Below are 14,051 nucleotides of genomic sequence, written 5' to 3' on the forward strand. Positions count from 1 at the left end.
ATGTCATCACAGATCTGTTTACCTTAACTGTGGACCATGATTCAGCCAGTGACAACCGTCTTGCATACTGATCAATTTATTTGCAGCAAAATTACTAACATTTTCTACTTTAACCATTTAGGTTCTGGAACCAGTTACTTACATAGGGAGAGCTTTTAGGATTAACATATACATTTTGCTTAATTTAACAATTTTCCCTCTAGTGAGATGCTCTGTATTTTGGGGGGGGGGGGGGGGGAGGGAGAGGCCCCCTCAGAATCTTGAGGAAAAATTAGGGTACAGTGAGTTGTTATCAAAGAAACGTTCCTTTTTAAAGGTTTTAAATCAGAGATTTCTCATCCTTCTGCATCACACATGAATACTAACGGGAAAAATGATGCAGTTAAACCAATCATTTTGGGGGACCAGCTGATCAGCAGAGATGGTCAGAAACCATACAACAGATGCCCCAACTAATGATCAAAGACCACCATCTTTGCCATGACCCCAAAAAAGACATTAACAGCTATCAGGGCAATGCAGCAATTCTATCAGACATCTAATATGTCCCACCAGTAGACTGGGGGAGAAGCAGGTAAAGCCACAGGGCTGAAATTGTTTGTGGTGCCTCTGCACTTGGTTGCTGTGCCCATAGGGACTCACTGGGGAAGCCCTGACCTCTCTGTACAAAGGACCCCTTCTGCACACCTTGCAGTCCAGCACCATGAGGATGTGCAAAAGGAGGCAAGATGCAGACAAGAAAAATAAAAGTAGACCATGACCAGTAACATTTGGCTCTGCTTCAGGGGAATTCCTCCTTTAAGCACTCATCTAGTTTGGGGGAAGAGGGGACGGGTACCTTCTTCATTCCTCCCACCTTCCTGACAAACTGCAAGACACCAATTCACCTTCTCACATATTCCCATGTATTTTCTCACATATTTTCCCCTATCTGTTTTTCGATTTCTCACTCATAATTCCTTGTTATCCCTTGTCCAATATCCGGCTTAGATGAACTATTCCTCATGCTCCAGCAAATCCAACCTTGCTGACAAATCCTGGTAAACTTCCACACCTTCCCACCCACCCCCCAATAAATTAAAAGAGGCTGATGGAATTCAAGACTTATTAAAACAGAAGAGGCAGAAGCTCAGCTTGCTTGACGGGTCACAGTACAACTGCAGTCAACAGCCATAGTATCATTCACGCTGTTTGAATCTGACTCTCACTGGTCTTAGGCCGCTACCTAAACAATCATGCACCAATAAAACAATTCATCGCTTTATTCTGCCTTAATCTGCCCCAGTTTTATTGATATTATTTCAGTTGATGTTAGTGACACATGGCAGAAGTGCTAATTAAACGATTCTGCGTTACAAAAAAATTAGGCCTCCCACACAACGCATCACTTCAATTTAAAATGAATGGTGATCCTCCCTCCTTCTCTGACATTTGGTATTTGCCAAAAATAACCGCACAGTTATAAGTTGTATGCACGAAACAGAAGGTAACGTTCAAAGTTATTTTCTGGGATTTTTCCTTACTGTGTCAGACATAGCAAATACAACCTATGGCTCATCTTGTGTAGCAAAGCAGCCAAAGCCAACCCGTTAGTGAAATCCCAGTCACTGATGAAGCATACACCCAGCCTGGGCAAACAAACAAGATGAAAAAATAATTAAGTGCTATGACTTCCCTTCAGTTTTATCTGAGATAGATCACGCTCAGTCCATTAATTCATCGTTTAACAAGTGTGTTTCGCGTTGCTTGTTTTGGTTGGCTCTCCATTAGAAATTCACATACATTTTTTTCTCCTTTTTCAAACAAAATACTTGCTGTATTTCAACCGATGAAACACCAGGAGGTGAAGTGGAAGCTGCAAGAGAAGCTGATGGCAAAACCACACTGAATTAGCAAACACCTGCACACGGTGCTGCCCCAGAAGATCCCACTATTCAGTTAAAAGGGCTTGGTAAGAAGTCAGAAGGTTATATGTAGACAATGTACTTCACTGAATTCCTACGCAATGGCTTTATGAGAAATAAATAACAATAACAAGGCATGCAGAGGTAAACTATTGAGCAGTTACTATGTTATCATCTGAGACTTCATTTTTATTCAATCAGCTTCAGATTACTTAAAAACTAATTCTCTCCTAATAGAAAGACTGGCTTCTTACTGCCTATCCAGCCATTTGTCTTCCAGCATTAGTTGGTTTAGAATTTGAACTCAAATCAATTTAATTCATGTAAAAGCTCAACTTCAGTTTGAAGAAACGGTTTTGAAATTACCACTCAAACAAATATAATGGTATAGGCGAGAAAACAGAATTTCAAGGAAATCCATTTTGTGCGATTTCAGAGTCAACTTTACTTGATTCCTCTATTAAATTCATCTTTTTTGATTCATCTATTAAATTATCTGCAGTAAAAGTCAGCTGTCCAATTTCTTGAGCAATCAAGGCAGTATTTATGCCTACAACTTTTGATTGAAGCTGAAAGAACTTTGACAAGACCTTTAGGTATTGAGGCCTTTGGGATGCAGCCCAGCCTGCACAATCACCCAGTGTGATAAGTGTGGAAAGCCTCGGAACAACACAGTCCAACTAAAAAACTAAAATGTAGCCCACTCTGATTTAAATTACTCCATATTAGTTACTCGTGTCCTTCAAATGCCTTTATTATTTATTACAAAGATTTTTCTGATGTGTGACTCAAAAGGGTATGTTAATTCTACATTTTATTCAGAACAACAACTCGTGTTAGCAAGCACTTAATTATCAGTATATTTACAGTGTCCTTGGGCACTGTTGGGTAATCAGAATTCTCTTGTTTTCATTAAACAATATTTTATTGATAGCACTAATGACTTCAGTTCTGCTTGATCAACAAGCAAACGATGCTTATTTGATGTTACGATAATTAATTGGTCTTCCAGGTATTTCCACATCCCAGTTTATTAGCAAGAAGAAGAACATTCATGTGAAATACTTTAAAAGGAACACCACTGCATCACAACTAAGAATAGTGTGGCTTCCCATTCCTCCTCTTCCTCACAATTTCTAAGGCATTGCTTGCCTTCTTGAAGCAAACTCCATTATAAAAACACAGCCTGAACCCGGCATATTAAAATATTAAATTTATTTTACTCCTTACTAAACCTCCAATAGGTAAAAATGTTAAAGATCCCTTCCAACCCAAACTATTCTATAATTCTATTAAAGTGAGATTTTCTGTTTATCGCCTCCTATCTTTTTCCATCTAGAAACAGAAGGAGACAGCAGAGGACAGCCTTGAGAACATCTGAATCTTCCATTCTCTGACATACCAACCTGCAGCAGCAGCTACTCTTGTCTTTGAAGATTAGTTCCATAAAAGAGAAATGTCAAGTAAATTACAAATAAGGGTCTTAATGATTTTCCTGCTCTTCACTGCCCCAGGATCGTTAATTACACTGTTTAGAACATTCTGCCTTTTAGGCAATTTCAAGCATTATATCTTTCACGTCCGCAAACAGCAACAACAAAAGAAACCAAAAACAATACAAGCCCACAGGCTTTGGGAAACTCAAGAGTAGCTGTGTTTGCAATTTTTGTTTTATATTCTGTAATTTTTCATTCCCACACATGCTCCAGATAGAACACACCGACAATATGGCATAAGGGCAATCTTGATAGGCATGTAGTCAATACAAAACGCTGCTACGTTTGGCTGCTTAAGATTCCTTAGTGTCCATTTACTTTTACCACACACCAAGAATTTGTCATAACTTTTGGAACACTTGTATCTGCTTAACTTCTTCACAAAGAACAGCTTTCATAATACTGAACCTTATACTTTGCTTCAGTCACATTAGCTCTGCTTTGGGAAGCAACCAGCTCTGAAGGCTGTGGCCTTATTGCTTTTCACCATTACAAAATACAATACAAATGAAAATATATAACAATAAAACTCCCCCCTCCCTCCCCCCCCATGTCCTCTTATTTATATTAAACATGATTTGACATCCATTACACGCCACTTGCTCCCAAAAGCATACAGACAGTTCTGTGGATACATCAAACACGGAACTGAAGAATGACACTGGAAAGAAAAAAAGTCTCAGTACAAACAAACTGGATGTTTGTCAAAAAACAAGCTGAGTATTTGTCTACAAATATTGACCAAACTAAATTTTAACTTCCATATTTGCTGACAGAAGAGCAGCACAGACAAGTACAAAGGACATATACAATTACTCTGCATGCCAAACTTGGCAGTCACGTTCCAACTGCAAGAGGAGCTCTACGGAAGAAAGCAAACAACTGCTAACAGCCCAGTGCTTCCACCAAAAGAAAAACCCACCTCAAACAGCTTATCATTACGCTGCAATGCCAGGAAGAATCATGATTTCTGAAAGCATATTTACTTCCAGAGAGAGCTCATTAACTTGATTTAAAGACTATGATAAGTTAACCTACTAACCACATGCCCCTCTATAATGCATTTTCCTGTGTTTTAAATTCAGCTCCCAAGCAAACACCGAACACCTGAAAAATGACGCATAATTTTCACAGTGAAACTGCCTTTTTCACATGGTTTTATATCTTTGCGCTCATGAGCCAATCAATATTTTTCTCTCAGTCTTAACTGAAATTATATCTGGCTGGGAACAAACCAATACATTTTCAAAGGCAGACTAAGCGATCATCAGTTAAGAGAGCAAGAAATAAACTGTACAGCCTATATTAAGATTGTACGGTCAGGTGGATCACTGGTAGTTTAGCAATGTCATGTCTATGCTTGTACGTCAATGCTCATGTCTTTAATTTTCTAAGACACTACAGAAAAATTATCCCAACACCATACCCACAATATACTAAAAACACCAGTTAATAATTATTTATGTGCTTAAAATATATAATATCTGCCATTTCCAAGGAGCAAAACATACACACACTTATATACATACATATAAACATGCACACAAATGGCTTTTTACCTCCTTTCTTCCCAAAAGGAGATAAATTCTTTGCTTGACCAACATGAACGTGGTTGCAGTAAAAGTCTGTTATTAAAACATTATCAATTAGTGCATAACTACAGGGGAAAAACTTGATGCAGGATGGGCACTCCACCCTCTTACACTAATACATTATTTCATAATGATCTTGTAATGCAATGAAGAAAGCACCCCAGAATGCACGGTCCTATAAGCAGGACAGGCAAACGGTACCCAGGATAACAGGAAGAATTCAGATGGCTATTAGCAGGCACAGGGATGTCAAAGGACTTATCGGAGGCTAAGCAGGAAAGCTGGAGTAGACCTGACCCCTGCCTAGAGCTTGCAGACATGTCTGCCTTCTCTCAGTCAGCTCTCAGACAGGAGGCAGCCAGCCAGCAATAAAACTGAAAAATGCAGGCAGTTTCTAACAGCCAAGAACTTCCCTGCACGGTAAGAATTTATTGGCCTTTGAAATTCTTATTCATAATCACCACAGACATTTAAATTGAACAAGGATGAAAGAACATTTTGTCCTGAAGACCATCTTGAAAAAACAATCCCATCAGGGGGTACAGGTGGAGATGCAGAGTCTAACATTGAGATGTTACTGACCTCCAAGCATCCCATCCCAAGACGGGGCCATCACCCTGCACATCCCAAAGCACTTCCCATAGGCATGGCCCTCCCAGGGTAAGGCAAGGTCTGGTGTTCTTCATGTATCTTGTTGTATTAGGCCAAAGGCAGGAGAGGTTTTGCACGTCATCAATAGATGAGGCAGAACCAATTCCTCAGTGATATATCAACCTTTTCATCGCAGCCATCAGATAACACTTAGGAGAAGGAATTAAAAAAAGCACATGCCAGCTCTGCAAGTAATGAATAGTTTTCCTCAAGCAAAACATAATTCAGCATGAACTTCATGTAAATCTTCTTCCCACCCACAGATCTCCAACTGATTCTATCCAACCAAAATGCCAACAGTAAAACCACCTATCTACTTCTAATTGGATTACTGTACCACAGAATTAAGGTTTCCTTTTACAGTGTCAACCTACAGCTGCCTAACCTCAAAAGCTGCCTCGGTATATTTACGTGGCCTCCTACTTTAAAACATGAATGGAAACCGAAGTGAGAAATACAAATTAACAAGAAAAACTTTGGAGAAAGCAACTTTGTATGTTTAGAGTATATGATGGCTTGAATGTTTATCTCAGGGCCACAGGAACATTGTAAAAGGAATTCAGATTGGCACCTTTCACTATGATGTTAAAATCCTAAGCCTCAGTTCCATTCCCAGTTCAGAACTAAAGGGCTGAAGTGGATGTAGCAGGACAGAGAAAAAAGAGTAAGAATTAAGTCTGGAGTCAGCAAGCACTTTTTCTGATGTTTGCTCGTTTGTTGAGCTAAAGGCCAACGAAACATATTTAATCTACTACTACATCTCAGAGAGCGCAGCTTCACAGCGAGTACAAAACCACTCCATCTCATTTAGAAAAAATAAAAGCAAAAACTGCTCTCATTCAAGAACCAGCTCTCAAGCTTGACTAACCTACAAGAACAACAAAAGACTGCTATAAAACTACATAACTTACAATGCCATCAGCTACAACGACGGAAGAAAAATCTCTGCTGCAATTTTATTCTTTAACAGGAGACTTCTGGAGACTACTATATTCATTTTTAATGCTACAGCCCACTGCTTTCTAGGTAGGAAATCACCACCACGATGACTGAGAGGGTAACCTGCCCTCAGTACCTCAAATGCTAATGGTTATTGTCAGACATAGCCAAACCCAGCCCTACACTGGGCACTGGTACAGTGGAGGTGGACACAGTCAGACCTCTTCCATCCAAGCTGTGCCTCATAGTCAATGCAGGATGAAGAGTAATTATTTGGACTTGCAGTCCACCTTTTGACTGTACCCATATATTCAGAAAGCATTCTTGTTTTCCAGTCTTTATAAAAGAGCTTGAAAATGCTCCTGTATTTTTCCTAGCGATGGCTCATTTACTTTAAATTCAACAATGTAAATGCACACTCCAAATGTTCAATGCAGCAATTCCTATTCCCACAAAGCTGACTGCCCAGCAAATTAAACGTCACCCTTTTTTATATGAAAACACCCACAAGACAAATTAGCAAAAGAATATTTATCTCGGGAACACAAAAACCTTTAGATACCTCCAATGTCTGGCCATCACATTGCAAAGGCTGCTGAAAATCCCATTAACAATAGAGGGAAGTTTTCATTAGGCAGCCCTGTTTTCTTCTGGTCAAATCACCACTCATTACAGAAAGCACAGAGCACATACAGCATAAGAACTGAGTTCTGGATTATTACTGGAAACGTAATGGAGAACATTTTGAACATCAGGCCCATCCATTTTGCTTTTACCTCTGAGGAATACAGTCCTGCAGTGTTTTTGTTCTTCGCACCTCAGTGATTTACTGGCACGTAGCTTCCCATAAAATATTTGCATACATCTGAGAGTCAAACTGTTCTGATACATTCTGTGTTTGCCAGGAAGAGGACGCAAGGACAGGCACCAGGACAAATGGCAGCATAATTAACATACCAATGAAGAGCCAGTTGTTAATTACTACCCATTTCAGGCATTTTGTACCAGCAACTTACCTGAAAAGCCTTCCCATCTGTACACTCGAAAAGCCAGTAATTAAGCAATTCAACACCATTTTTCGTTGATTAGAGAAAAAAAAAATTGCTTACTTTGTTATTCTATTTGTCAAATGCAACTGACATTCAGATGAGAAAAAACAGCAGCAGCCCCAAATGCAAACATTTAAAATTAATGTTAGGAACTGTCCCTGAACAAAACAGCAACATATAGACACGTAGGGAAGCAGTAAACCAACAGACGGTCCTAATTTGAGCCAATTGATTATACCTTAAAATATCTGCTCCATTATGTGAAAGGCAATGCAACTGCTACTTAGAAAAAGAACAGCTTTTTCTTACGGAGCTCAGATGCTACCTATAGATTGTAAAGGCTGAACTCATAAGTTGTTGATAGACTAGAGGGAACCAGCAGTACAATTGCAGGATGCTTATACATCTTAACAACAGCCTTTGAGGAGCCAGTTCTAAGTGAGAATGGAAACCGAGGGTAGAAACCTGGAAGAAAGGTCAATGGAAATACCAGCTAACAAGAAAATGTAGAAACACTGCTCAAAATGTAGACCATACAAAACTAAAGAGTTCTCCATGTTCAGATGGCTTTGGGTACAAAAAGGGAAATTACAGCTGAGGCTTCTGATCCATTATCCGCTTCAGGACCATGGCCATTAACTCATGTAAACAGTAATACCAGGACATACAAAAGATACTTTATTAATTTCACCATTGTTCTGCACAAACCCATTAGAAATGGTGAGCACTGAAAGTTTCAAACAACTCTTCTGAAAAAAATGGCATTCTGTGCTTGGCTTTTGAGTTTTGAAGCTTGTAACTCATCCATCTGCAAGGCCAACACTGGCTGATACCCAATGATGTTTTGTGACTCTTAGGAGTAGCCATGAAGAACAAATCCGGTCCATGGGAATTTACTTCACCAATGGACAACAGCAGACTTGAAAAGCAAGAAAACTCAAGCAGGTATAAGAATATCAAGTTGACGCCTGAAGATCTTCCAAGAACACGCTAACTAAACATGGCAATGCTTTTCATTCCATTGACCAAAAGTACACCCTCCGTACTCAAAGATTAATTTAGACACCTGCCTACCAAGATCAAATTGCTTTATGGCTTTGGTTTTTCTAGTAGTAGATGGTGAATTATTATCTTATTATTATTATTATTCCTTATTTTTAAACTTTGCCTACAGTATGCATCCACTTTGAATTAGAATCAGAAGCTAAAATTGTACTAAAGTGGCCTTACACAACTTTCTCTTCTTCCTTAAACAGAGTGCTGGATACACATGGAGTGAGAAGAAACGCTTCACACTGGCACAAAAGCAGCATTGTTGGCAAGAACAAACAAGTGCCAACTGTTTGTATAGTGACCCAAGATTTCAGGAATTTCAGAATTACAGCCTGTTTGGGCCAACAAATCTCTTCTTTTGCACAAGCTGCCCTACTGAATGGCTGAGGACATACCTCTATATTTGCTTTCCAAATCTCTCTCTTCTGGCCACCCAATGAGACCTTGCTACAGGCAGATCTAAATCCCCCTGGGGTCTTAAACTCAAGGGCCCCCACTTTCCATTTTCTATTGCAAGTTTTAATAGCACTACACTTTCTTCAGTTAGCACTGAATTAACGCACTCCCATTCTTATTTGTCAGTTATGAAGCAGTAAGTCTAAAAAAATTACCCTAAACTACACACACATCTGATCTTCACAAGCCATTTAAGCATAATCTCTGCATTCATCTTCATAATGACAGCCCCATTTCTGTCCTCTTAATAACAATAATCACTAACTCAAAGGTGTTATTTGCCTTGATTGTTTTGAAATGGCTGCTTTTTGCCTTTCCTACATAATCTCTACAGCAATTTTTCATACTGGAAAGGAAAAAAAAAAAGAGCTAAACCATATGGTATTACAGGCATCAGCACCGCCTGTTTTGTTGTGCATTTTTATTAAGAGGCATGGACAAACATTATTCTATTTGGAAAAAAATATTTGAAGCTCACCATAAGCTGCATAGGCAAATTTTAAATAAATACTCTGTGATAGAAGAGATACTTCGAAATGAAATGCTTCTTATCTTGTACATGATAAGAAGTATCAAGAAATTGCATTTCTTCGATACAACTTGCTGCTCTGCACACAGTCCTGAAGGTCAGGATACTCTCATGGTACAACTCAATAGGAACTATAATCTCACAATACACTTTGAATGAAAGAGGGGCAAATTCTGCTGACGGAAAGATATGAAAATAAGAGAAGGAAAGGATCAGTAGTTTATGGATCCCACTATTTAATGAGCGTTGAGCTGAGATCTTTGTTTTAGCATTATCCTAGAAATAAGACTACTTTTCTGCATCCCAGAAACATTAAAGCCTGTAATAATCACCATCAGTAGAACACATTGGATGCTGCAGAATTGATTTTGGAGTTTATTGCATAGTCTATACAGTAAATGAAGGGCAAAGCTGCTACTACTGTTGCAGTAAAATGCTACAGCTTCCAGGCTCTGCGTTGAATACCTGAGTTACAGGTGGAGACAAACCACACTCTGTTTCCCATTCCAGTTGGATATTCTGAGAACAAAAAGGAACTTTTCACCCAAGACCAACAAATACGGAAAATAAAACATTGCTTTCATTATGAGTTCCATGTTTTCATCCCAAACAAACTAACACAAGAATCACCACATCATCTACTTCACTGCAAGTTAAGCAGAATTTGACCTCAAAGTAACAACAGTTAACAGACAAGTTTGCATCCCAAAAATACATGTATTTCAAACAGATGTGGCATTAAGTTTCTCTGCCGCAAGCAGTAATTTATGAAATGCTTGTTACACCCCCACAATTTTTTTTTGTTCTTAAAAACCACTTAATATGCCAATCTTATTTCAGGAGGAAATAAATTAACTCTGATGCTTTGTGCCAATGCAGATGAGCTTCCCACACACCTGTATTGTGTTCTGTTAGTCATATGAATTATGACAAATGAACCAAGTACTTCCAAGCAGATCCTACTCCTAAGGTCAAGCATACAAGAGCTACACAGGAGATCATTCTTCAGAGCCCCTCACTTTGATCAGTGCAGTGTCCCACTGCAGCACTGGATGAGCCCCTTCACCAAACACCCATTAGCAGGGGTGGCCATATCTCTGTCACCATCCCATTCCTATCACTGCAATTCCCATAAGCCCTAATAAGGATTGGTTGCAAGTTTCTCCAACTTCCTTGAGTTTTTGCTACTCAAACCCTTTCACGCAAGAAAATCAGAGAAAAAAATGGACAAATCTGCTGTGCATAACAGCACACTGCATCAGGAGGTACCACATGGAAGGACTTTCATGCTCAGAAGCACAGAACACCCAGCTTTCTGCATCTGATAATCCCCATTCCACTACTTAGGATATGACTAATGCCACACGTATTTGTATTGTGGTAGCTGTAGGTTAATGTCCTGCCTAAATTACCAAATGTTATTAGAACCCCAGACAATTGCTTAATAAAAATTTAATCATATTGTAATTTCTAATCATCATTAAAGATGCTTAACAAGTTAATCTCTCTATTGTGCTCCCCTAACATCGTGGATCAGGAAGTCAGCTGGCATAAGGCAGCGTAGCTTCACCAATACTAATAGGGCTGCTTTCATCTGACTCCAACTGAGGATCTGGCCCAGGAAGAAAACGGCAGCAAATCCTCTCAGCAAAGCTTTTCATTCTGCTTCTCTGTACTGCTTCACAGCTAGTCCAGAATCTATGCTGAAGAAAGAGCCTGAGGAACGCAATACATATTGCCAACGCACCAGGTGCTCCTATTTCCTATCCCTAAATTCACAACATGAGCATTCCCTGGGTCACAGAGGAACAACCCCAAAGCCCCACTCGGAGGTTGCTCTTCAAGGTGCACATATACCCCTTATACAACCACAGCTCTGGTGCCTGCAGGTGGGCAGGAACAGGGGAAAGAGGCTGGTGCCAAAGAGCTGCCAGATTTAGCAAACCCAGTGGTTTGAGCACAGAGCTCCACGTGGCTGGGGCTGTTATTGTGCCCAGCTTAGCAGGAGCAGATAGGAAGAAACCAAGCTTCAGCTACTCCAAACCACTTGCTGACTGGTACCACGTCCACACGTATTTCTGTTATCGTGCCCACCATGGCAACCTGGAAGCTAAATAAAACTCATTTCATTACCCATTATTAAATACTGACTTTCATTTAATACATACAACTCAATAACGAAAACTCAATCTGATTGTGATTGCTCCTGCTTCCTTCACTGTCTCAGGTTGAAATACACCAGCTGCATGTGTCACCGTGTTCAGGTTGGAGGTGAAAGCTACAAGGACAACATTTCAGTGTTAGGTGGCATTCGCTCACACGCACCATTTGCGATCAGAGCTGAAACTGACCAGGAAGTACAATGAAAATTAAAGACATAAAACTTGTCCCACTGATGAAAGCGCTCATTGGTGCTGAGCTCAGTGCAAGCTCTGCTGTCCCACTGTGTTTAATACTGGACACCAAGCAACCCAACGCTGAGCTGGTCAAAGTGCATCACTGCAATATCCACTATGGCACTGCACAGAGACCCACCGCCTTCCCCAGCATAGAGAAAACTGGAGTAAGTTCCTTCCCTTCTTAAGTTATTAACAAACAAACAACAAACCCAACACCGTTATTGCACCTTTTGGCAAACGCAGCCACAACCACCTGCACCGCCGAGTGCCGACACCCGTAGCCCAGGATGGATGGATGGGGCCGATGTTTATAGCAGGGACCCCCCCGAGCTGCTCAGCCTCACGGGACGACGGGCGGACGGGGCCGGGACACACGGGACGAACCGGCAGCAGCGCTACTCACCGGGAGGATTTACCGCCGCCGGCGTTGCCATCTTGTCTCTGGGCGGAATTAAGCCAAACGCAATGGGGAGGAGGGATGCTCTGAGCGGAGCGGGGGAGGCGGGGGCGGCAGCCGGGGCGGGGGAGGCGGGAGGAGCGGAGGCTGCCGGGCTGCTCCCGCCCCGGTGCCCGGCGGTGGCGGCGTTCCCCGCTCGGTGCGGGGCGGCCCAAGATGTCCGATGGCCCCGTGCTGCCTCTGCTCATGCGCCGCGCTCAGTGAGCATGTGCCGGGCGGCCGCACATGTGCGCTGGGATCGGACCCGCAGGAACCAGAGCGGGACCCCCGGCTGCTGGGCGGACGAAGCCCGGGGTGAGCGCGCCGGGATCCGCCGCTGGGGCTGCCGCCCTCCTCGGGGTTCGAACCCGGGGCCCAGGCGCTGCTGTGGCTGGTGCTGAACCTTCTATATCCAAGCTGACCTCCCAATGCTTGAGGCTCTTGAATAGAAAAAACAATCAAGGAACTCAGACCACTCTCCTCCCATATATCTATTAATTACAGCTGTGCCAAATCATCCCCTATTCAATGCAGATGACCAGATGACCTTTGAGGGTCCCTTCCAACTCAAGCAATTCTATAATTCTAATTAACAAGCTGCATGATTTGGTGGGAGCAGCCCATGTGACAAGTGCGGCAGTCACATGTAGCATATAAGCCATACTACTAAAAGAACAAACCTGTATTGCAATGGCTCTTGGCTCTTTCACGCCCTTGGAGCACGGTGAGGTTTGTTAATTGTTAAGCGGCTTCGCTTGGCTGTGCTTGGTGGCCCCAAGCAGCTAAAGTTAATGGAACGACTCGAGGCAAAAAAATTGCACATCATTCCCATACTTTGATCAATAAATAACCCGAAACAGTGCAGCCATTAGGATGTAAATTCACAGAAAGATGGAGAAAGCATGGAAACTCTGTATACTCATTTCTTAGATTAATTTTATCAGAATAGCATTTAATTGCTCCTGCTTATGTAGGGAGTTTATCTTTAATTCATTTCTTTTTTGCCTATGAGATTTTGAGCTGTTTTTCTAACATCTCGCTGCTTTAGTGCCTCCTCATGCTGTTGAACTGGGGATGCTCTACTGGCATTCTTAATTCCTGAGTTACTGTCATTTTAGACCTTACCACTCTCTTAACAGAGTAATATTAACATCTTCTATTTCATTTCTATCTTAGAGATAAGAAAGCCAACCCAGAAGAAACAAACATAGAGAGATCTGACAGAGTGCTGGCATGGCTTTCAACACACGTATCAAATAAGCCAAACAACAACTGAATTTAAACCAAAGCTATTCAACTGTGCGTGCCATCCCCTCACGTGCTGTCCCATGAGGCTTTAGATTAGCCCAGAAAGAGCATGCTGCAGCCAGTATATCTGATGTTTTGCTCCACCTAAATAAGACCTTAGGGCTTATAATGGAACGTGTTCTGTCAAATTTAGTGCAATTCAGACATAATTATGCAAAATAAGGCTCTTTCTTCTTTTCCTTTGGGTTTGGTGTGAGCTTTGTTACTCACTCCGTTCAGCTTCACGTGCAATTCTTTGT

General features: G+C 41.3%; 1 protein-coding gene across 3 annotated transcripts in view; it reads right to left on the reverse strand.

The window, feature by feature from the left end:
- The window catches only part of ARNT2 (aryl hydrocarbon receptor nuclear translocator 2), an 85,772-nt gene extending 73,076 nt beyond the window's left edge, over positions 1–12,696 (reverse strand). For 2 of the 3 annotated variants that reach the window (XM_015873074.2, XM_015873076.2), the window contains exon 1: positions 12,472–12,696. In XM_015873074.2, coding sequence (XP_015728560.1) covers positions 12,472–12,502 — 31 coding nt within the window. In that variant the 5' untranslated portion in view covers positions 12,503–12,696. The remainder of the gene's footprint in view (positions 1–12,471) is intronic. The other variant, XM_015873078.2, reaches the window with a different exon arrangement.
- Between the last annotated feature and the right edge of the window lie 1,355 nt (positions 12,697–14,051).

Source organism: Coturnix japonica, chromosome 10 (genome assembly GCF_001577835.2).
Source record: "Coturnix japonica isolate 7356 chromosome 10, Coturnix japonica 2.1, whole genome shotgun sequence".
Lineage (NCBI taxonomy): Eukaryota > Metazoa > Chordata > Aves > Galliformes > Phasianidae > Coturnix > Coturnix japonica.